Genomic DNA, 23,121 nt, shown 5'->3' with positions numbered 1-23,121 from the left:
TATAAGTGTCATGTTGTCTGAATGGTTGAATCGCTCTATGTATCCGAGAATATGTTTTCGAACTTAATATTTTATCTTAATAGACCTTATTAGACTCTGAAACACCAATTCATGCTATAAAGGAGGCAGCCTTATTGATTGACCTCAAGTATTAAAGAGAGAGAGAAAAAAAAAAAAAAAAAAAAAACTCCCTAAGAATAAGAAGCAAACCATGACTAACTATGGAGCCATTATGAAGTGCGTATAAATGTTGAAGTTTTTTTGAAGCTCTACACGACAAAGGTTTGAAAATTGTCATTGATTTTTTTTTTGGGTAAATTACTTTTTATTTTTATGATGGTGTTGGTAATACTTGGTAATTTTGAAAATTAAAAATAGGGAGAGTGGGTTTGAATCCGTTTGGGATTGCGGTTAGAAAAAATGCTTTTAATAATAGACCTGTTACAAAATTGCTATCAGTAAAATTCATGTTATGTGTGTGTTATGTGTTTGGTAATGTATTGTATAAAACACTTTACTTTTATACTTAGCGCACAGTGTAAATTTGTTTGGTAACAAAGTTATTTAAAACACTTTTATTATTAATTTACTATATTAGATATACACTAATAACGATGTTGTATGATATTAATGTGAGTGATTCATGCACATGGCATGGTTGTTGGTTAACATTGCATGATTACGGATTATAAAACTAATTTAAATACACGCTACAACTAAAAAATAGTTTAAAATTTTCATTTTCACTCCACGCATGCTATAGTGTCCGTGTGGCTTACAAATAATGGGAACAATGACACTGCGGATTAGTAAGGGATAAAATTATATTTATAAACAAAAGTGAGGGCTTATATTATAATAAAAAAAAATAGTTATTTTAACGAACGCAATTGATTTATGCTTTACTTTCTTTAGTCATCAAACACTTACATTTACAATCGTAGTTTTTTAAAACTAACGGACTTTTTAGCTGCAGAGAAGCAAATCCCAAATAGGCAAATTTGTAATATTTGGCAAGGAGATGAGTGAGTTTAGAATTTGACCATGAGATTTAATCTAACTGTGACTATAAAATATGTGAAAAAAATTTCTTGCTCTCATTGAGTAAGATATCATGACTCATTAATCAATTTATTTATTTATTTATTTTGGTTGTTGTTGGGAGAGTAGTGTGCAAGTGGTTGATTTTCTTTAAGAATTTAACTTATATTTAAATTTTAAAAATTTAATTTTCCATAACAAGCATCTAGATGTCTACACATCGGGATCGCGCTCGTCCAATTAAAAAAAAAAAATTCTAAAAAACAAATTTAATAATTTTTATATTTACATTTCCTCCAACATTTTAATATTGTAATTATAACCTTTCCCTTTGTAATTTTTTTTTTTTTCACCACTTCGTATTAAATTTCTTCATTATAAAGTATTAAAAAAAAAACAAATTTATGAGTTTGAATTTACAAATAAATCTATGATAATATTCACCTTACAATTCTGATATATGAAAAATGAATAAGCTCTATGAGTTTCTTGAATTCTAATGCCTTTTTCACTTGTCAGCTCAAAATGCAATAAACATGAAGGAATTAAGAGTGTTTGGACAACAACACCCTCACTAGATTTTGCCACCTCATAAAAATAATGGGTATTTATGTAATTTTTCATCTCTTCAACCTTTTCTATGGGTTCACGCTCTCTCCTAACCCTAACAAAAGCACGCCGCCGCCATACCAAGACCAACGCCTCCGTCATGCCAAGACCGACGGCCACCTTCGCCGAGCACGAGAACTTCAGCTATGGAAATTTCACTATCGGCTACGAGACTCAATGGCCATAATAGAGGTTGTTAGGGTGGGGATGGTGGTGGTGGTGGTGGCGCCACTGGCCACTGGTGGTTGTGGAGTGGGAATGTTGGTGACTGTTACAGGGATAGAGGTGGGGATGGTGGCACTGCTGCCGCCGGTTGTGGTGGCGGTGGCGTTGTTGCTCGCCGGAATACACAATGGTGTCGAGGTAAGGATGGCAGTGGTGGTTGTGGTGGCGACGGGAGCATCGATTGTGGTGGTAGCGGAGCCGCCAGTAGTGGTGGTGGTGTTGTCGCAGCCAATTGTTGTGGTGATGGCGAAGACGACGCCTACTGTGATTGTGTCAGATATATATAAAAAAAAAAAAGGGGGTAAAATACATTGACACCCCCTGAGATTTACCAAAAGGACACTCAGATGAAAGTTGACCTATATTGGGATAATGACACCCCCTCAAGTTTGATATAGTTACCAAAGACACTCTAGTGTTAATGAATTGACATTTTTGCCCTTTGAGTTTTATATGGACCAATTTAAATGTTGAAATGACAATTATAACCTCGTACCCTTAACCATTTGTTTCCTTCTCCTCTCTGTTATCTCTTCCTCCCAAAGCCAACACACACATACTGTTACACAGATACATATATATACACACACACACATATACACACAACCACACACACACACATACAGATACATATATATATATAAACACACAAGGCGGCAGGATTGTGAGTTTCCTCAACTCTTTCTTCACGGCCGGAAACTTAAAGAAGGCCACCATCTCCGGCGGATCAAAGACAAGTAGATCGGCGACGGATCGAAGACGCCGTCGATGAAGAAAACAAGTAGATCGGTGGTGAAGTGTTGTAAGGTCCTCCAGGTTTAGCGGCAAGCGCCGGAGTTAGGGACGGTCCGGGAGCCATCGCGCCGAATATAGGTAGAACCGGAGCTGTGCCGGCAGGGACAGGCACAGCCGGTTTCTTCAACAGGTGGGTCCGGATGGATCTGGCGGATGCGAGTTCGTCGTTAATATCCTTGGCTCCAAAGCCGACTTTACCTCCTCTAATGGGTGATGGCAGAGATGAATCAATGGTGGCGCAGATGAGGGTGATGGCGGAGAGCTTCAGCTTTAATGATGTCGGCAGTGATGGAAGCGGCAGTAAGCTCAGTGATGTGCAAGGTTAAAGACGGTGCTGTCATGGCTCGGCCGTGGATGGTGGCAATAACGAGATCAACTTTAGATGATGGTGGCCGGCGAGCAAGTACGGCCAGAGAGAAAAATTCGGCGATGATGGATTCATTGTTCTGTAAAAAGCAAGATCAGCTTTGTGTGTATATGAATATATGTATCTGTATATGTGTATCTGTGTAACAGTATGTGTGTGTTGGTGTTGGGAGGAAGAGATAACAGAGAGGAGAAGGAAACAAATGGTTAAGGGTATGAGGTTATAATTGTCATTTCAACATTTAAACTGGTCAATATAAAAGTTAAAGGGCAAAAATGTCAATTCATTACCATTGGGGTGTCTTTGGTAGCTATATCAAACTTGAGGGGGTGTCATTGTCCCAAAATAGGCCAACTTTCATCTGAGTGTCCTTTTGACAGACCTTAGGGAGTGTCAATGTACTTTACCAAAAAAAAAGAAAAAAGAAAAAGACAATTGATGTGAAATTGTAAATTGACCATAATGTTTTTACCATTATATGGTTATATTGATAAAGAGTATATTATAAGGGTATATTTGTCTATTTGAAAATAGAGACAACATTTTTCTTTTTTCTAATAAATAGAGAGCTGGGCTTAAATTTGTACTGTTGGTCCATTGGGTAAATTGTAAACTAGCCCACATCATATATGGTAGCATAGGCCTAAATCAGCCCGGCCCATGCCCACTTTTGGCTTCAAACAGCCACTATAAATATATCGCTTGCGCATTTCTGGAACAAAAACCCTAAGCAGTCGTGAAGCAACCCTAAGCTGTTGAGTGAATCCAGGGCTAGGGTTTCAGAGAAAAGGGCCACACGATGGTAAGCCAGAATTTTCGAGAAGAAAGAACTCTGAATTTCCAATCTGATTTAACAATTACTCACTGATTTTTGTTGAAATTCGGCAGACTTTTAAGCGAAGGAACGGCGGACGAAACAAGCACGGCCGTGGCCATGTGAAGTTCATCCGATGCTCCAACTGTGGCAAGTGTTGCCCCAAGGTACCCTTCTTCTCTCTCTACAATATATATGTATATATGTTTGTATTGATTTGTTTGATGTGTGTGTATATGTATGTGTGCGTAGATCTATTGATGATTTGATTGATTTTAGTTTTTCTGGTGAATAAATCGGCATAAGATTTTGATTTTCCTTTTATTTTATGAGATTTTCGATTTGTAGATGTGAGAATTGTTCGGGTCTCTTTGATATTTAAATTATAGTTTGTGTTTTTTTTTTTTAATTTTTTTTTTTATCGACAGTGAAATGTATAAAACACTTTGAAGTTGTATAATGATTTATTTGATTACTTTTGTGGATATGAAAATACTGATAATGAAATTTGTTTTTTATTTTGGGACCTATTTTCTAGGACAAGGCTATAAAGAGGTTCCTCGTTAGGAACATAGTTGAGCAAGCAGCTGTGAGGGACGTGCAGGAGGCTTGTTGTTTTGAAAGTAGTTTTTTCTTTGCATTTGCCTCTTCATTTCTATTTCTATGTGATTTTTTTTTTTTTTTTTAGTTTGATGATTTTTTATTACGGGGTAATGGTGTTATTTTCAAGATTACGTTCTACCAAAGCTGTACGTGAAGATGCAGTACTGTGTTTCATGTGCAATTCACTCCAAAGTTGTCAGGGTTCGCTCTCGTACTGACAGGAGGATTCGTGAGCCTCCTCAGCGCTACAGGCGCAGGGTAAGTTTATATTTTCTTTGTTTTATGTAGTTCATTGTTTAATTCTGTTACTGTGATTTCCCATTTGGTGCGTCAAGCGTGCATCACTGAAAATTGGCTTGTAATTGTAATCTTGTCTGTGAGCCTTGAATCAGTTTGAGATTCCATTTATCCAAATATTTAGCTCGCTAATGCATATGTTCTATTTTTTTGGCCTCTCTTAATAAGAGAACACTTTCACTGCCTTTTCTGATTTTTTTTTGGTTTTGAGTAAATGCCCTTAAACATATTAAGTCTGATTCTATGATGTTAATCGTTTAAATATATGCGAAGGCATAACTTTTAAGCCTTGTTGTTTACATGTTTAAATATATGTGAAGGCATAACTTTTAAGCCTTGTTGTTTACATGACTCACGCAACATTGTCTTTGTAAAATTTGGACGCTACTTGATATTGTAGAGTGGCTTTGGTTTGTCAAGTGTTTAGTTTCTGAACTTCCCAGCACACGTTTTGCTTCCAAGCAATATGTCTTTACTTCAAAGATGCATACAATTTTTCTGTTATCATACTATTTTTTTTTGAAGGTATGCGTTTCGAACTTGTGTAGAAAATTTATATGTTTTCAATTCTTTGGCACCTATGCCGTGTTCTGTGTTATGGAGTCCAATCACTCCTAGAATATGGTCTTGTTGTAAGCAGGGTTTTCAAACAAGGTCTTGTTATGATCTCTCTTTATTTGTAAAGATTGTTCTCTCTGGGACTCTGTTTATCATAGCTGATCTCTATTTTCTTTCAATTGTTTTGATGTTGCATTTTTCACCATCATTACCAAATTAGTACACACCTTGTAAGCAATGTGTGTACTTCAATGACACATACAAATTTTCTATTATCATGCTAAATTCTTTTTTGAAGTATGTTTTACGAACTTTTATAGAATTTTTTATGATTTCAATTCTTTGGTTGATGGCCTCTCGACACTGATGCCGTGTTCTGTGTTATCTAGTCCAATCACTTCTAGAATATATGGTTTTTCTGTAAACAGGGTTTTCAAATAGGTCTTGTTATGAACTATAAATACATAGTTGATCTCTATTTTCTTTTCAAGTTGTTTTGATGTTGCATTTTTCATTATCAGTAGCGCTGAAGCTGCTTGACGATGTTCTCAATCCAGATATTTGGTTTGGAATTTTATTTTTTTTACTTTTTGTTATGTGGATTCTTGATGTTCTTCCGTCTTGTGTCAGGACGACTTGCCAAAGCCGAATCAAGCTGCACGCCCTGCAGGAGGAGGACCGGGAGCACCAATGCCACCTCGCCCTTGAAAATCAACTGCTATATCTGCTTTACTTTTAGGTCTTTGAACTTAATTCAATTATGGATTTTGTATCCGAAACTTTTTGATCCAGATGTTACTACTTTTGTTGGAGGTTTTCTGCAGCCATGCTATCTTATTATTGAAAATTCGGTTTGTGCATTTTATTGATGATTGTTATAACTGGCTTGTGACTTAAATCTTCTAGTTTTAACTGCGAAAACTTCATGCTATGCCATAATTTATTGATGGGCTTTAGCTCTGTTTATCAAACGAGCTTAAGAAATAGTTTTGCGATCAGCCAGCTTAGGTTGCTTCTAGTTTGAACAAATCCTAATATGATTTGTGAACCATATCATTTGGATCAGTCTGGATATATTGTTGCAAACCAATGCTTTATTCAACCTAATTTTTGTGACTTTCTAGTTTGTTGAATTACCTTTTAGCCAAAAGTAATTTACTCTGGTGTTTTTTTACGGCCGCCAATATACTCGTGCGTTTTATTTCTCGCACTTTTTAAAATGAATTTATGAGAGAGTTATAGCACTCAATTGTATCAGGGAACACACCAAATTGAAAGTTGAAAGTAAACAAACAACTATAAACAGAAATATTTGGTTTCTATTGATTTTTTCACCTTTTCGGAACGTATTCTTAATTGAATTGAAAATCAAAGGAAAGCGCGAAAAAATGAGAAGATCAATGGAGCAGGACGGAATCCTACGTGAGTAGGCTCCGTAAGATCAAGATGTAATAGCATGGAAATGCATTCATTTCCTCTGCATTGACGCGATCTATGATACTGTCGGAGTGAAATAGGGTCTTTAATATATATATATTTGTAAATGATGATTAAGGTATGAAAAGGAGGTATATACAACTTGGCATAATGTGATTAAAACTCATTTAACATTACCAGCCAATCAAATAAAACCAAGGTTCAGTTTCGATTGGTTGAATTTTGGTTTACCTTCAATCGTAAATCAAATCAGTCTTAACTGGTTCACTATTATTTGAACCTGTTGAGAGAGAGAGAGAGAGAGTCAGTCTTAACTGGTTCACTATTATTTGAACCTATTGAGAGAGAGAGAGAGAGAGAGAGTCAGTCTTAACTAGTTCACTATTATTTGAACCTGTTGAGAGAGAGAGAGAGAATGAAAACGTATATATTATTGAGTCAGCAATACAATAATACAATGGTGCTTATAACAAGTAAACCCATGGCAATTCTATATACGATAATAAAGGGTCGGTGACAACTCATACCATACTAACTATACACGTGTGACAACTCAAACAATACTGTATGACACTCCCCCTCAAGTTGGAGAGTAAATGTTAATAACTCCCAACTTGCTACATATAGAATCAATAGAGCTCTTGGGAAGCGCCTTAGTGAAGATGTCTGTCAACTGTCTATCAGAATGAATAAAAGGTGTAACAATCTAGCTCATTTGAGTCAACTTTAGATCGAATGAAATGGAAATCTACTTTAATGTGTTTAGTCATCTCATGGTACGTAGACTAGCTTGCTAACAATATGAATAGTTGCTTGATTATTACAATAGAGAGGAATTGGGTACTAGACTGAAATCCCAAGTTCTTGTAAAAGAGTTTTTAACCAAGTAAGTTCACAGGTAGTGTGTGCCATGGCATGATGCTCTGCTTTAGCATTGAAATGAGCCACAACTGTTTGTTTCTTACTCGTCCAAGTTACTAGATTTCCTCCTATGAAGGTGTAGTAACCCGTGGTGGACCATTGATCAGAAGGAGAACCGGCCCAATCTGCATATGTGTATCCCTCAATTCGAAGATCTCCAGAAGATCGATAAAGTAGACCACGTCTCGGAGCACCCTTAAGATACTTTAAGATGCGTACAACTGCCTCCATGTGAGGTACTCGAGGACTGGTCATGAACTGACTCACAACACTGAGTGCATAGGAGATGTCTGGACGAGTAATTGTGAGGTAAATAAATTTACTTACAAGTCTCTGATACATCTCTGGATCATTGAGTGGGTCACCATCATCCACCTTAAGTTTTACATTAGTCTCCATGGGTGTAGCTACAGGTTTCGAACCGAGATATCCAGTATCTTGTAAGAGATCAAGAGTATACTTCCCTGAGAAAGACTAATGCCTTGCTTCGACTGAGCCACCTCAATCCCTAGAAAATACTGAAGTTTGCCCAAATCCTAAGTAAGGAAACTAGAACTCAAGTGATGGATTAGAACTTGTATCCCATCTTTGTCACTACCGATGATAACGATATCATCTACATACACCACAAAAATCACAATACCACATTTCATTTTCTTAAAAAAGAGAGAGTGGTCAGTTTGGCTTCTGGTCATACCACGAGCTACCACTGCTTTGCTGAACTTATCAAACTATACACGAGGAGACTGTTTGAGGCCATATATAGACTTCTTGAGGTGACATACACCCTCCCCCTTGTACTCAAACCTAGGTGGTTGAGTCATATCGACTGTCTTAGTAAGGTCACCGTGCAGAAAGGCATTTTTAACATCAAGTTGATAAAGTAGCCAGCTGTAACGGGTGGGTATTTACCCATTTATCAAAAAGCTCAAGCTGTTGGGTAATACTGCATATCCATCCATTTATACCCAATCACTTTCCTATCAAGATCCAATATGGGACAAATGACCCTTGTTACATTCTTCCCCACTCAAACTTGCAACGCCCTCATTGCGGCTCGGGCTAGACGCTTGGCATGACACCTAATCAAGGACTGGGTCTGGTTCTGATACCAACTGTAACAAGTGAACGCTTTCCCATTTACCCAAAAGTTGTTGGGTAATACTGTATACCCACCCATTTATACCCAATCACTTTCCCATCCGGATTCGATGTGGGACAAATGACCTTTGTCACACCAGTTTAGATTAGCTTCAAGAAAGATTATCACACAAATATAATTCAGTTTGGCCACAAAAGAGAACGTCTCAGTATTATCAACGCCATAAGTCTGATTGTAGTCTTTAGCAACGAGTCAAGATTTAAGACGGTCGACAGTACCATCTAGCTTCTGTTTAATAGTAAAAACCCAACGACAAGCAACAACCTGAGTATCAACAGGCTTGTGAACAAGGTCCCAAGTATGATTCAATTTTAAAGCGTTTATTTATTCTTCCATAACTTTCCTCCACCGTGGATGAGAAAGTGCCTCTCTGTAGGACTTGGGAGGAGCAATAGAGGATAATGACAAAGAAAAAGCTTGAAAGGTGGAGGACAATATATTGTACGATACAAAATTGGAGATAAGGTGATTGGTACAAGACCATTTACCTTTTCGGACAACAATAGGTTGATCAAAATCAGAGTCCGAAGAGACGGAAGACTCTTTAGGCGTTAAAGCGACTAGTAGAAATGGCAAGGTTGGGTTTACAACTTCATTCGTTGGAATATGATTAACTATTCTTTTTCGGTGATGAACATAAGCACGAAGAGCTAGTGGGATGTCAGAATAAAAAAATGAAGTTGGAAGAACAAACTCTTGAAGAACAGAGTCCTCTAGACGATTGCCTTCCTGAGAATAATAAGGAATATGCTCAAAGAAAGTTACATCTGCACACACAAATTGTTTACAAAGAGTTGGACTGTAACATTTATATCCCTTTTGAGTGCGAGAATAACCTAAGAAAATACATTTGCGAGCACGAGGATCAAGTTTATCTCGTCCCGGGCTTAGCTTATAAACAAAACAGATACATCCAAACACCTTTGGAGGAATGGAAAAAAGGGTTTTTGTCAAAAAACATCATTTGGAAGGCTGATTTCCTTGAAGGACCCTAGAAGGCATTTGGTTTAAAAGATAAGTAGCAACCAGAACTGCATCTGCCCAAAAATGTTTTGGAACATGCATTTGAATTATTAAGGCACGAGTGATAGCTAGGAGTGGGCCATTCTTCCGTTCAGCAATTCTATTTTGCTGAGGGGTATCAACACAAGATGTTTGATGGATAATGCCCCTCAACTCAAGAAACTTTTGAAAAACATTAAGTTTATATTCAAGAGCATTGTCAGTTTTTGCATCAAACTGATTTTGAATTTCAGTATTAAAGGATTGAAAAACAGAGAATACTTGAGATCTATCTTTAAGAATATAAACCCAAGTTAAAACGTGAATAATCATCAATAAATGATACAAAATAATGAGTACCAAATAAACCAGTAATACGAGCTGGTCCCCAAACATCCGAATGTACTAACTCAAAAGGTTTTAAACTTTTATTATCAAAACGAGACTTAAAATTAGCTCGACGATGTTTACTAAGTTCACAAGTAGTATAATTAAACCTAGAAAATTGAACTAAAGAAGGGACCAAGGCTCAAAGACTATTTAAAGAGGGATGTCCAAAGCGGCAATGCCACTGGTAAGCTGAATAGGAGGTGGAATGTAGAGCTGTCGGAGCAGTAGTTAATTGGAAGTAGTAAAGACCATCCTTTTCAAACCCCCACCAACTATCTTCTTCGTCTTGAGATCTTGAAAGACACAACGAGAAGGAGAAAAAGTAACGGAGTAATTTAAATCTGATATGATTTACGAACTGACAATAAATTGAATGAGAATTGAGGGATATATAAAACTGATGAAAAAGTGAGACCCAAAGTGTGGTAGGTACTAATTCCATGAACAGGTGATTTGACACTATTCGTTATCGTAACAACCGATGGTAAGAAAATATGAGAAATATCAGAAAGAAGAGATGGGTCACCTGTCATGTGATCGGATACCCCTGAATCAATGATCCAAGGTGTAGAAAATGAAGCATGGAGACACGTATTACCTGAAGTAACGATAATAGCGATGAAGGAGGGCTGATTTGCACACTCACGCTTTACTAGTTTGCTGCTAGTGATTAACCCAAGAAGATGGGATTCTTTAGTATCCATCACAAGCGCTACCAAACAAATGAGATATAGTAGCGAGAGGGATCCGAGATAAGATAACCAAGATCTAGCCATGATGAACCCGATAGAAATTATCAAGGAGTGAGCTGAGGAGGGATCCGAGAGAGATTGATGAGATGAGAATTGAGATCACCGAGGAGAGATCGTTGAGAAGAGATTGAGAGAAAGCCGAGATGAAATCAAGATTGGAGTCTGAATAAGAATAAAAAAATATCTAAAAAGGGATCGATTTTCGCTCTGATACTATATTGAGAGGGAGAGAGAGAGAAAGAGAATATATGAAAACGTATATGTTATTGAGTCAGTAATACAATAATACAATGGTGTTTATATATGAGAAGTTACGGGAGTAGGTGAGTGGAGAATAAGTAAACCCTATACATGGTAATTCTATATCTGGTCATAAGGGGTAAGTGACAACTCAACTATATACGTGTGATAACTCATACAATACTGTACAACAAAACCGAAATCAAAATGTTAAATTATAAAATTAAATCATATTACATAATTTGGATTAATCTGGATCAAATAGAGGGTTTGAACAATTTTGTTTGCCATCCCTAAATTAAACCGTGGGGAAGTGAATGTTTGGAAGCGGTTAAGTGGAGCATAAGATTAGTGAAATGTGATGACGCAAGATAGTTTCAAAGACGTGCCCGTACCCCCCAGTTCAAGAATGACCAATCTAGAATACCCCTAGTAGCCCATATTTCGTTCCTTCTTGGTGGTAGGACGCACGTATCCCATTTTTGGCTGGCTCAAAATAATGTGCATATCACAAAATGCGATGGATTTTTTCCCCAGCCTAAAAAGCGAAATCCATTCAAGATTTTTTACGGGTACGTTAGAGTTGTTCGCACACAACACGTGCAGACATGCACACAACACGCATGAAAATGAATGACTTTAATGAACACATTAGAATCCTCTATGCATAACATGCACAAATATATGCACAACATGCAAAAATAAACGACTCTGAATTTTTTTATTTTTTGGCCTGGCAAAATAAGCGCCATACGGCATTTATACAAAAAGATAACACAACAACATCCATACAAGAACCACAATGTACCATAAAACACATGCAAGAACATCGGCCAGAGACAAAGAACCAAGTGCACAATCGTCACATAACCAACCAAACCTAACTAACACTCCTTATAGTTAAGATCAGAGTCTTGACAATCCAGAAAAAGATGTCAGTTACAATGGAAAGATCAACACCACAAAAGAAAGATGCACCGCCATACACGTACTCAAAAGCCTGGCCCACCAGAAGCTAAAAGAAACTACTAGACTACTTTTCCTATACGTCAGCCACAATGTCATAGTTTCCCAATCGAAAAACCAAAAACCGACCTCCGGGACCGACCTACCAAAAAACCTCCAAGCACCACACAGTATCATCAGCGACGGCAAACGCCGGCAAGAAACACATATTCAGCAGAGACAAACCCCACAAATCAACCGCCCATCGCAAAGTGCTCCATAACAATAAACTCCAGGCAGAAAGATCCATTGCCGGCGACCCGAGAAAGCTGTCTTGGATACCCACAAGAATAGAACAAGAAATCGTAGCCATAACCCCAAAAGGCATGGAGACAACCACCACGCAAAGGATCACCGAATCCAAGCACCGACATCTAAAAACTAAAAAACACAGAGAAAACATGAGAGATAAACAAGAAACAAAGGAAATTAGATCAATACCCGGATCATAAGGAAAGAGCGGCACAAAATGGGTATCAACTCCACCAAGATGCAACGACCCCAAATGAACAATCCTCCACGCACAGGGACGTCGCAGTTCATACAACCTACCAGACCTATAGACGAAAGAGGAATGGAATCCAGCGCAGAAAAACCACACCGGCTTAGACACACCCCGACACAGCGAGGAGCATGTTGAAACGCGTTCAACAACTCTCACAATACCTCCCTCGCCCTCCGAAAACATGAAAACCCTAGATCGTTGAAGCTTAATGAGGGAGAGCTGCCGTCAGGAAAGGGGAAGGGTCGAGAGAGGAAAGGAGAGAACTTCTCTGTAATAAACCTTAAATGACTCTGATTTACTCGGTGGAAGGGGCACCAAATATACTCTCTCAAAGACGGCTGAAGATTGGTGGTCGGTGGTTCAAAAGTGTCAAACCAAAGCAATATTGTCTTTAGCTTTACAATGCTCCAAAATCCAAGCAAACTTTGTCAGATTGCAACCTATTCCTCCATCTTTCTCTATCACTATATAACTGGACACATGCAACCCCATAATTACAACTAAACCATTAGGACTGGGTTCAAAGTATCTCACTCTCTACATTAAATTTATAGAATTGGGATAATGTGGGTTTTAAATTGAATTTCAGTTTCACACTTATTTTACAAAATCAAACAATATAGACCAATTTAAAAACTCAATCACAATGTCACCAGCTTCAATTTCATATAATTAAAAACATCCTTTTCCTTCCATCATTTGAAAAACATAAATAAACAAGTCAAGTATGTAACCATTCTGGTATGTGCTAAAATAAAAGAGAAGAAAAATCCAATTGTGGGAAAATAATTATCAAGGATAAGGAACATAAGTCATTTGGTACAGTTTTTTTATTATTTCTTATTATTATTATTTTTTTTTCTGAAAATCAAATTATCTTTTTATCAATCTTATCTCAAGCTCAAATTTGATTATATTACCATGCACTCGTAACACTTAAACGGAAACTATCTTGAGTTTCAATTCAATTTGATTATGGTACTCGAATTTAAACATTGAAACACTTCATTGAAAGTTAAAAAGAAAAATAACCTTGAGTTAAGTAACACAAAACGAGAGCGATACATGAATAAAAATACGAAAATAATAATAAAATTTAAGTCACAAAAAATGAAAGAAATAAGAGACATGGGACATAAGAGTCACACCATTTAAAAAAATTAGGTTACTTAGGTCTTGACATGTCATGTGCCCTTATTATGTAGTAAATTTGGTTATAGTTGTAGGCCCTAAGCTGCTATAACAGAAAACAAAACGACCACGTTTAGAAATACCTAATATATATATATATATATATATATATATATATATATATATATTCTACTTTCACTTTTATTTTTGGGATAAGAACTTGTTGATCACGTACGAACTTTTCGCCTGTGAAAATAACCCCACCCCTTTCGTTTTTAGTATTTTCCAATTGCAGTTCGCTTCGCTTCCCTCTCTTCCAGCGTCGCGACAGACGCCAGAGAGGGAATTATAGAGAGAGAAACAATCAATATATATATTATAGAGAGAGAAGGCTTGGGGGAGATGTGGGTCTTTTCTTCGTTCCGAAGGGTCAAGAAAGCGACACACCATTTTTGGGTCCTTCCCTAACCTCCTATCACCTGGTTTTTGTCGCAATCCCCATATTTTACGTTTCCTTTGCCCTTTCACATACAGATACATACACATACAGGTCCGGCTATATAAACTCTCCACACCTTTCCCAATCAAACCATTCACCCAAGCTTTCCCATACACCTTCTCTCTGAATTCCGAAACCTTTCTTCAATTCCCTACCTTCTTTGCTCCAAAATCTTTTCCGGTGTATTGGGTATTTCAAGGTCTCTTCTTGGGTCTTGTATAATCTACCTATATATATATATATATATATATATATATATATCGCTTGATCATATGGGTGGTCTTCGAATTTGTTGTCGGCAACCCAACGCCGTCGAAGCGGAAGAAGCCCTATTCCAATCATCGTTTTTGCAGCCATTTCCGTTGTCTAACCCTGATCCATCATCAATTGGGGAGGAGAGTTGGGCGATAGCTGAAAAGGCAACCCAGGAAGTGCTATGTGGAATTCAACCCACTGAGGCCTCGGAGCAGATGAGGCAGGAGATCATTGACTACGTAACGAGACTGATCAGAGGTCGTCTTGGGTGGAAGGTGAATTCATTTCTCTCTAGCGGTTCAATTTTAAATTTTGTGCAATTTAGTGTGGTTCAGTAGCTATAATGGGGTTGTGTTCTGTTAATTGTGTTTTGTAGGTTTTGATTCAATGTTTTTTGCAGTCTCTATATTCTCTATTGTTGAATTATTTTTGTGATTTTAGTTCTTCAAATCATATTTAGTTGGGGATTGTAAATTCTTTTCACCAATCTTTCTTTGTTCTGTGCCAATTATTGCTCCTGTTAGGAAATGTGACATGGAAATTAAAAACTAACAGGGGTTTAGAGTTCTTTAGGTGTCCGTTGATATCATTTCTTGAACTCAATGAGCTCTGGGTGGTTGAATTCTGATTTCAATTTGCAAGGGCATTTTTCACCAACTGTAAGCGGGTATAGGTATTTCAATTTTTAGTACTTTTTTTTATTATAGTTTTTTCTTTTATCTTTTAAGGTCATAATGTTTCACTAAAAGTGTACAACTATCCAAGTTTTATAATTATTTGTTTGGATAAAATGCTAAACTGGAGTTGGTGTCTACAAGTTGGCTCTTTTTCTTCTCTCACATTCCGTTGTCCTTTCCTAATTGATTTGAAAGATGATACAGATGAATCTATGAACAATTCCTTGGTGTTTAGGGTGTTTAGGGGTCCTTATCAGATTGTTTGTGCAAAGATTATAGAACTGGGGGTGGGGGGTGGGGTGTTGGAGTTTTTTTTACACGTTGTGTGTGTGTGTAGTCGGTGAGTATGCTTTTGGCATGGTAATTGGTGGAGAGAGGTGACTTTGAAGGACAGATTTCTGATGCTTAATAATATTGTCTTGAAAAAGTGAGCCATAGTTGATTATTTCAGGTTGTTTGAGGCTGGAATGGTTTGGAAGCTGCACTTCTTTAGGGCTGTGCAGGATTTGAAACTTGAAGAGGTTGATTGACGGAGGTTGGGAAAGGTAGATAAGATGCTTTGTGGTGAAAGGTGGCATGAGTGGGAAATTTGGAACTAATTTGCGTTATAATGTGTTTTCCGTTATTTATTTTATAATAATAATAATTATTATTATTATTTGTCGGGCGTGGTGGGCTGACGCTTTCTCTTGAACAGATTTTTGGTGGGTGAAGTTGCGTTCCAAGGTTTCTTTCTTTGTTTATTGCTGTTCCAGAGAAAAAAGCCCCCTAACCTGGTGCTCTAAGCGCAATGCAGTAGAAAAGACCACAAACCATCCCTAATATTTTTGGACTGAAATAGGCAATGCATAGGATTCTTTGTTTGTGAATTGGTAACTAACTGGTATGACTTTTGGGTGGCATCTAGATTAAAGGAGGCAAGAAGGCTGTGCCAATATGTCTTATGCACTTTGTGCAGGAATAGAGTAATAGTTGTACCTTCAAGGATGTTTAGCTTCCAATTTCGAGGTTGAAGCATTAAAGACCGGCTTTATTGCACCTTTTCCTTGGATCAATTTTCTAAACTTAACTCCTCTGCTCATTTTCTAAACTTAATCAATTTAACAGTGTTTATAGGTTAATCAATTTTGCAGTAGTTGAAGGTCTATATCTAATGCTCTTATTTATGTTGTCAAATTATTATTTTTAGTTGCTAGTAACCAAAAAATTTTACAGTTTCTAGCACATAGAAGAACCATTCTTCTAAAATCAGAAACTATTTGGAGGACCCTTTGTTAATGAACTGATATCTTCTTACCAACCAAGGCTTGTGGGATTGCCCGCCAAGAAAAAAAAATGCTGAGGAATCCTTTTACCTAATCAAATCAAGAATTACTTATCCAAATATATAGTAATTTTTAAAGCAGTTTTGATGTAATACATCATTATTGGAGCAAGCCACATGGGAAAAATTATTTTTCCATTTTATTGGAGTTCTTATTAGTGAAGATTTGCTGATTTATTTAGTACATTATGTAGGTTTATCCATACGGTTCAGTGCCACTGAGGACCTATCTTCCTGATGGAGATATCGATTTGACTGCCATTAGCAGTCCTGATGTTGAGGAAGCTTTGGCCCGTGATGTACTTGCTGTTCTGCAGGGAGAAGAGCAGAACGAAAATGCTGAATATGAAGTGAAGGATACCCAATTCATTGATGCTGAGGTTTTCTCCACTTTGATGCTTTATTGTGATAGTTTACCCTAGTCAGTTGAATATATTTTTTGTCATTCTACGAAAAGAGTTACATTGAGTTTGCACTTATCTATATCAATGTTATATGTGTTCATTATTATTATTATTAGTTAGTTTATGTATTTCTAGTTGTCAACTCTTTGAAATGATCTATTGGACCACAAATCTTTCCTTTATACGACACTGACATGAGTAAGATGCTGATATGCTACATCTTCACCTTGAATGAGACTTTGTAGAAAAGATCATGGAGTTAGCTAGTGACAGTTGCGCTACCGCAACTCTCACCCCTAGGCCATTCGATGCGGTGGGTCCTATGGGGAACCCCATGTGGGACCCACTGCATCCAATGGTTGACACGCGACAATCATGGACTGTGTGAGAATACCTGCTCCAGTTAGCAGCTTTCCTTTTTAGAATTTCGAAATTCTCTTTATTGTGTCAGACATTTGATATGTTTGTTTATCCTAAGCAATTGACTTAATTCTTATCTTGAGAATACTATAACCTATACACTTCCATCATGATTTTTTTTTGGGGATTGGCTCTTTCCCACGATTATGCTAGTGACATACTCACAAACTTTATTCCCTTATTTCTGAATATCATATTGCTGAAGCTTCTGTTTGCATGGATTGCATCATAGCCTTTATTTAATTGTATTTAACGATCAATCTGTACCATTTTTTCCCAGCTTTATGAAGTTCTATATTTAGAAGTATTGGTATTTCTCATGGCAGGTTAAGCTTGTGAAATGCCTTGTGCAGAACATTGTAATAGATATCTCTTTCAATCAGTCAGGAGGACTTCAAACACTATGTTTTCTTGAACAGGTATGGTTCATTATGGTCCAAGGCTTCTTGTTAAGATTTGAAACGGGCAAGGTCTTTCTTTCTTACTGTGTTTCCATGCCTGTTGTTCCAAAGTATAAATTCATCTTATTCATTTTACTTTAACCTCATAAATGTGTTGATTATGACCTTTCGACACATTTTATACAAGTTGATTTTGATTGGCATTTCTTGACCTCTGTTTTTTTTGCTAATAATTCCTATGGTCACTGGTGCCTTCCAGAACTGTAAAAGATATAAGGTCAGTTGATGGATGCTCTAGTATTCCCTGAACTTTATTTTTTCTTCTTATTATTTTTTCTCTCACCCTGTCTCATCATGCTTATATACAATAGATTGCACTGTTTGCAAATCTTTCCAGTTTCCATGTTGTTGTATGTGTCCTGGACCCAACTTGTTTTTCCACGATTAATAAGAATGTACATCTGTAGTTCAATGTGTATACAATTACATGTCTTTACCATTTTCCATTGGGCATAAACACATGTATTTGCTTCCAGTTTTACTCGTCTTTCTTTTACCTTCTGTATAAGTTTGAAAGTTCTTTTTTTTATTCCTCTCCCTTTTTTATACCTATAATGAGATCTCAATACAAACATGTATTAATTTGTGGTTCATTTTCCTAATTGGAGCACCATTTAATGCATCAGAATCTAGCCATCAATTTGATTCTAGACGATTTTTGAAGGGCCATGGCACGCTGAGCAATGTAGACCATATTGTGCTTTTTGGATGTTGATATTTCTCTTGCTGTTTTTTTCCCTTTCCCAATGCAGGTTGATGGCCTTGCTAGAAAAAATCATCTTTTTAAACGTAGCATTATTCTTATAAAAGCATGGTGCTATTACGAAAGCCGAATACTTGGTGCTCCTCATGGTTTAATCTCTACATATGCGTTGGAAACATTGATCCTATATATCTTTCATCTGTTTCATACATCCCTAAATGGGCCTCTAGCGGTAACTTCTCACAACTCTGCAAGTCAACATTGCATTGCCACGTTGGTAAATACACAGGCATTAATGAGTTTGACTTATTTTATCTGTTTCCTGTTTATAGGTTCTCTACCGATTTTTGGACTATTTTAGCAAATTTGACTGGGAGAATTATTGTGTCAGTTTGAATGGTCCAGTTTGCAAATCTTTACTTCCTCATATAGTTGGTAAGCTATATCCCTTTGTGCCTTTGAATTTGGGTACTTGTTATTTTTCTTTGCTCATGATCTCTCTGTCTCTATATATACACACACACATACATATATCTATGCAGTTGATATGCCAGAATATAGGGACGATGATTTAATGCTTAGTGAAGAATTTATTCGGAACTGTGTGGACATGTTCTCAGTTCCGTCAAGAGGGCTTGAGATGAACTTGCGAGCATTTCCTCAAAAGCATCTTAACATAATTGATCCATTGAGAGAAAATAACAACCTTGGTCGAAGTGTCCACAGAGGTACGAGAGCATTTTCTGTATTTTACTTTATTTGTTAAATGAACTTCTGGGTGTTTTATAACAATATGAGCCCAGTGCTGTTGAATAATTTCGATAGGCTTTTTTTAGTGATCATAAATCTTTTCGTGGAAGCTTTTTATGGACGGTTAATGTTTTAGAAGAATTTCCCTTTCTATCCTTTTGGTTTAAAAGGGAACTGAAGAAAGTGAAAAAAAATATGTAAACGTTAATTTTTTAGTTTTTGTTGTCAAGTTTGACTCAGTTAAGGTAACGTGTTAGAAGAATTTTCCTTTCTATCCTTTTGGTTTAAAAGGGAACTGAAGAAAGTAAAAAAAAATGTAAACCTTAATTTTTTGGTTTTTGTTGTCAACTTTGACTCAGTTAAGGTAATAATTGTTGAAGACCTAGTTGAGTGGAGTTGTTTTGTTTTACTACAACCCAACTAGTAAAAGAACTTAGATTCAACTGGGTAATTGGTTTTCTAGAAACTTCTTGGCTCCTTGAGACTTTCTTTGAGAATCAGTCACTTCAAGAGTACTTTATCATTTTATGAAAAACAAAAAGAAAAAAAATGAAAAAAAAAAAAAAAAAAAAAAAAGACAAAGTAAAGAATTGCATTGCTAATGCTCTTTTGAAGTATTTTTATTTATTTATTATTATTATTTTATTTTTAGTATGATAACTAAATATTGTTTTTTTGTGAAAGCAGAAATTTTAAGGAAGGATGCATTTCCTTTTATTAAAAAGACATGAAGGTGAAAATATAGCTGTCATTTTCTTCATGTCCATGCTATCACAATAGTGAGAAGCAATTCGCTAAATACTAAATAGATTCAAATCGTACTCTCAGCAATGAAAACCACATACCACCTCCACCACTGATGGCACCACATTTTCTACCACAGTACCACTACTACACAAGCATGGTTATCGTCATAAGCATCATCACAAGTACCACCACCTCTGCTTCTTGCAGTCTTTTGGCAAAATAGTTGGACATGGTTTTTCTTATGCTATTTTGTAGGGAAATATAAGAATAATAGAAATGAGTTGCTTCTATTTCTCTTCTGAAGGGCATCCAGAAAAGTATAACATGCGGGTCTTTGATCTTTCTGGGATGTGTTTGGTCCTTTATATCATGTTAATGTAGCACATATTGGTTCGTTCTAGGTAATTTTTATCGGATACGTAGTGCTTTTAAATTTGGGGCTCGCAAGCTTGGTCAAATCCTTCTGTTACCAAGAGAAAGTATCGCAGATGAGATTAAGAAGTTCTTTGCAAACACTCTGGCGAGGCATGGAACCAAATATGCGGCTGATGTACAAAATCTTGTCTTAACATCCGGCACATTGTCCACTTCATCTGATTCTGAAACCTCCTTTGAGGATAAGATTTGTTTAAAATCATCAAATGTTGATTTTGATAATGATATATCAGGAGTGGACGATGAACACACTTCTATATTCAGAAATGAGCTAGACAGATACTCTACAAAAGTTATTTCTTCACAGGTGGTGTCGGAGACGGGATGTTTCACAGATGGGATTGCTGTTTTAGGAGATTGTCTAGCTGGGGATGCTAGTGTGAGAACTGCAACTGACATATCTGATTGTTCACTACGAAGTAGCAACTTTAGTAGTTCTTTTTGTGGGCAATATTACTATGCACCTCCTTGCGGTTTCTCTGGATCATCTATAGGAAATGGGAAGTTTGAAAATTGGAACTTTTTCCAAGAAAATATATCAAACTCGGTTGATGAAGAGATGGGATCTGATTCATCGCTAGGACACAGAGAAAGTGATTTGGTGGCTGGCAGTACAGTCTATGATAGGGGCTCGGCTGACATTGACGGAGGCCTAGAAACTTTGAATCCATTGTTAGACCTCACTGGAGATTATGATAGTCACATAAGGAGCCTGCTGTATGCTCAGTGCTGCAATGGCTATGCTTTATCAGCAACTGTACTGCACAATCCTCCCACTTCGCCTTCTGAGTTCCGGAGCAAGAAGCCATGGGATACCGCCCATCAATCCACGTCACTCAAGCAGAATTCATTTCCCCAAATGAACAAAAATGGGAAGGTCTTGGGGCAGCCACTTTACCCTGCGAACAATTCCATGCGATCCGTTGCTGCTTTTGGTTCTGACGAAAATAATAAACCACGAGGAACTGGGACATTCTTTCCCAATACGGTATCTTTCTCTGAACTTTTGGGCATAGGTTTGGTATCTATAACCACTTGGGTGCATGCAAATTTTATATTTTGGCGTGCTTTGTAATTTTAACATTGATCTTACACTTGAAATTTTGCAGAAAGGTTTGACATGCAGAGAGAGGCCCTCTCAAGGGAGGAGAAAGAATCAGACCCCAGAGAATCAGAGGCAGTTTCAGAGACACACTCGTAGCAATGGCTTTGCTCCCACTTTGCCCGAGACAAACTCGGCCGAAGAAGGCATCCGTGGGAGTTCAAACGCAGTGTCCCCAGTTCTAGGCTGTGGAAATTTTGGATTATCTCACCAATCTCGTCATCCCATGTATTATAATTCCCATGCTAATGGTGTCTCCATCCCATCTCAGAAACTTGAAGTTGGGTCGCGTGGGCATCTGGCAGAAGGAAGCAGTCAGCTGGCTTTAAGCACTTCCTGTGCTTTGGACCCCAGTCCAAGCCTTGCAGCACTAGGAGTGCAGAGTTCAAAACCAGTGTTGGGTAATAATCAAGGAAGGTAAGGGAATTTTCTAACCACATAAATACTTTCAGGTAATGAAGAAGTTTTTGGAAGTGGATGAAGTTTTGCTTTCTTATATACTGGACGTTGTCTAAAGCACGGTGTATGATTTGGGTTTTCAGGGTTGCAGAACAATCATATCACCTTAAGAATGAAGATGATTTCCCCCCTCTATCCCTCTGAATGCCATCAGAAGGGTTGTCAATTGACAGAGAGCTTGTAGATGCTAATAGAACAGTCGAAGCTTTAGCAAGTTTTCTTTTTTCCTTTCTCGAAGTTTTTGGTTGGTGTTGGTATTATGTACAAAAGTTACAGAGTCTGTACATTCTTCTGGCACAGTTTTCCCCTTTCAGTGAATGAGCATTTCATTCTAGGTTATGTTCTTCATCTGATTGTCTTGGCATATGCTTGTTGATGTAGATAGATAAATTCTGAATGCTTGATGGTGGATAGTGGAAATATGCGTATGCTTCAATGCGTATTAATGCATGCGTATCTCACGCATGTATACATGAATCTTGTGTATATATACTGTTTTTCTGGCTGAGCATGAAGGCCGCCATATAAATATAGTTTTTATCTTCTGTTGGCTGCAAAAGGCTTAGAATTTTAGGAAAGAACTAGGATGCTGCAGTTGTGGACTAAAGAATTGTGTCATGTAATGAAAGTTGTGAACAATTGTTGATTATAAAATAATGAAATCTGTTTGGGGATGGAGGGTTTGTTTTCTTCTACTTTGGGTTAAGAATTTGAGATAAACCTAACTACCTCTGCAAGCATAAGATTAATTGTTACAGGGACGAAATACACTGTATTTTTTTTTTTTTCTCTGAAATGGCACTTGGGGCCGCCAAGTCTCAGCCAACAACACACAATACACGCACACAAATATAGGCACGCAGAGTGTTCATTGCTGTGTACACTAATCAGCATGGATTCAGTTTGCATTATGAATCAGATAACAGAAGTCTTGATTCTTGTATAACTGTCTAGCATACATTACAAGATAACTTTGATTAGAGGGTCCTTTGGGGGCCTAACTGAACCCTAAAAACTCAAATTAAGAGATT

At 37.2% G+C, this 23,121-nt stretch overlaps 2 protein-coding genes across 3 annotated transcripts; both read left to right on the top strand.

Moving 5' to 3' along the window:
* The first annotated feature begins 3,724 nt into the window (after window positions 1–3,724).
* Window positions 3,725–6,174, top strand: LOC132306490 (small ribosomal subunit protein eS26x-like). The gene is made up of 5 exons (XM_059803882.1): window positions 3,725–3,839; window positions 3,926–4,018; window positions 4,390–4,474; window positions 4,582–4,712; window positions 5,940–6,174. The coding sequence occupies exons 1-5, from the start codon at window positions 3,837–3,839 to the stop codon at window positions 6,015–6,017; spliced, it is 390 nt and encodes a 129-aa protein (XP_059659865.1). The 5' UTR covers window positions 3,725–3,836; the 3' UTR covers window positions 6,018–6,174.
* Window positions 6,175–14,090: 7,916 nt separating this feature from the next.
* Window positions 14,091–22,438, top strand: LOC132306489 (uncharacterized). Of its 2 annotated transcripts, none has more exons than XM_059803881.1 (9): window positions 14,091–14,883; window positions 16,804–16,989; window positions 17,760–17,852; window positions 18,647–18,829; window positions 18,930–19,032; window positions 19,140–19,325; window positions 20,496–21,517; window positions 21,639–22,083; window positions 22,174–22,438. In XM_059803881.1, exons 1-8 carry the CDS (start codon window positions 14,626–14,628, stop codon window positions 22,050–22,052), a joined length of 2,445 nt encoding a protein of 814 aa, XP_059659864.1. In that variant the 5' UTR covers window positions 14,091–14,625; the 3' UTR covers window positions 22,053–22,083; window positions 22,174–22,438. The 2 variants fall into 2 exon arrangements, with proteins under 2 accessions (XP_059659864.1, XP_059659863.1); XM_059803880.1 differs by having other exon boundaries at window positions 14,092–14,883; window positions 21,639–22,048.
* Window positions 22,439–23,121: the final 683 nt, after the last annotated feature.

This window comes from Cornus florida, unplaced genomic scaffold (assembly GCF_030987335.1).
Source record: "Cornus florida cultivar Cherokee Brave unplaced genomic scaffold, ASM3098733v1 CherokeeBrave_3.0.0_Hap2_Chr05, whole genome shotgun sequence".
Taxonomy (NCBI): Eukaryota; Viridiplantae; Streptophyta; class Magnoliopsida; order Cornales; family Cornaceae; genus Cornus; species Cornus florida.
The sequence above is the reverse complement of the archived record's forward strand: the minus strand, read 5'-3'. Positions and strand labels throughout refer to the sequence as shown.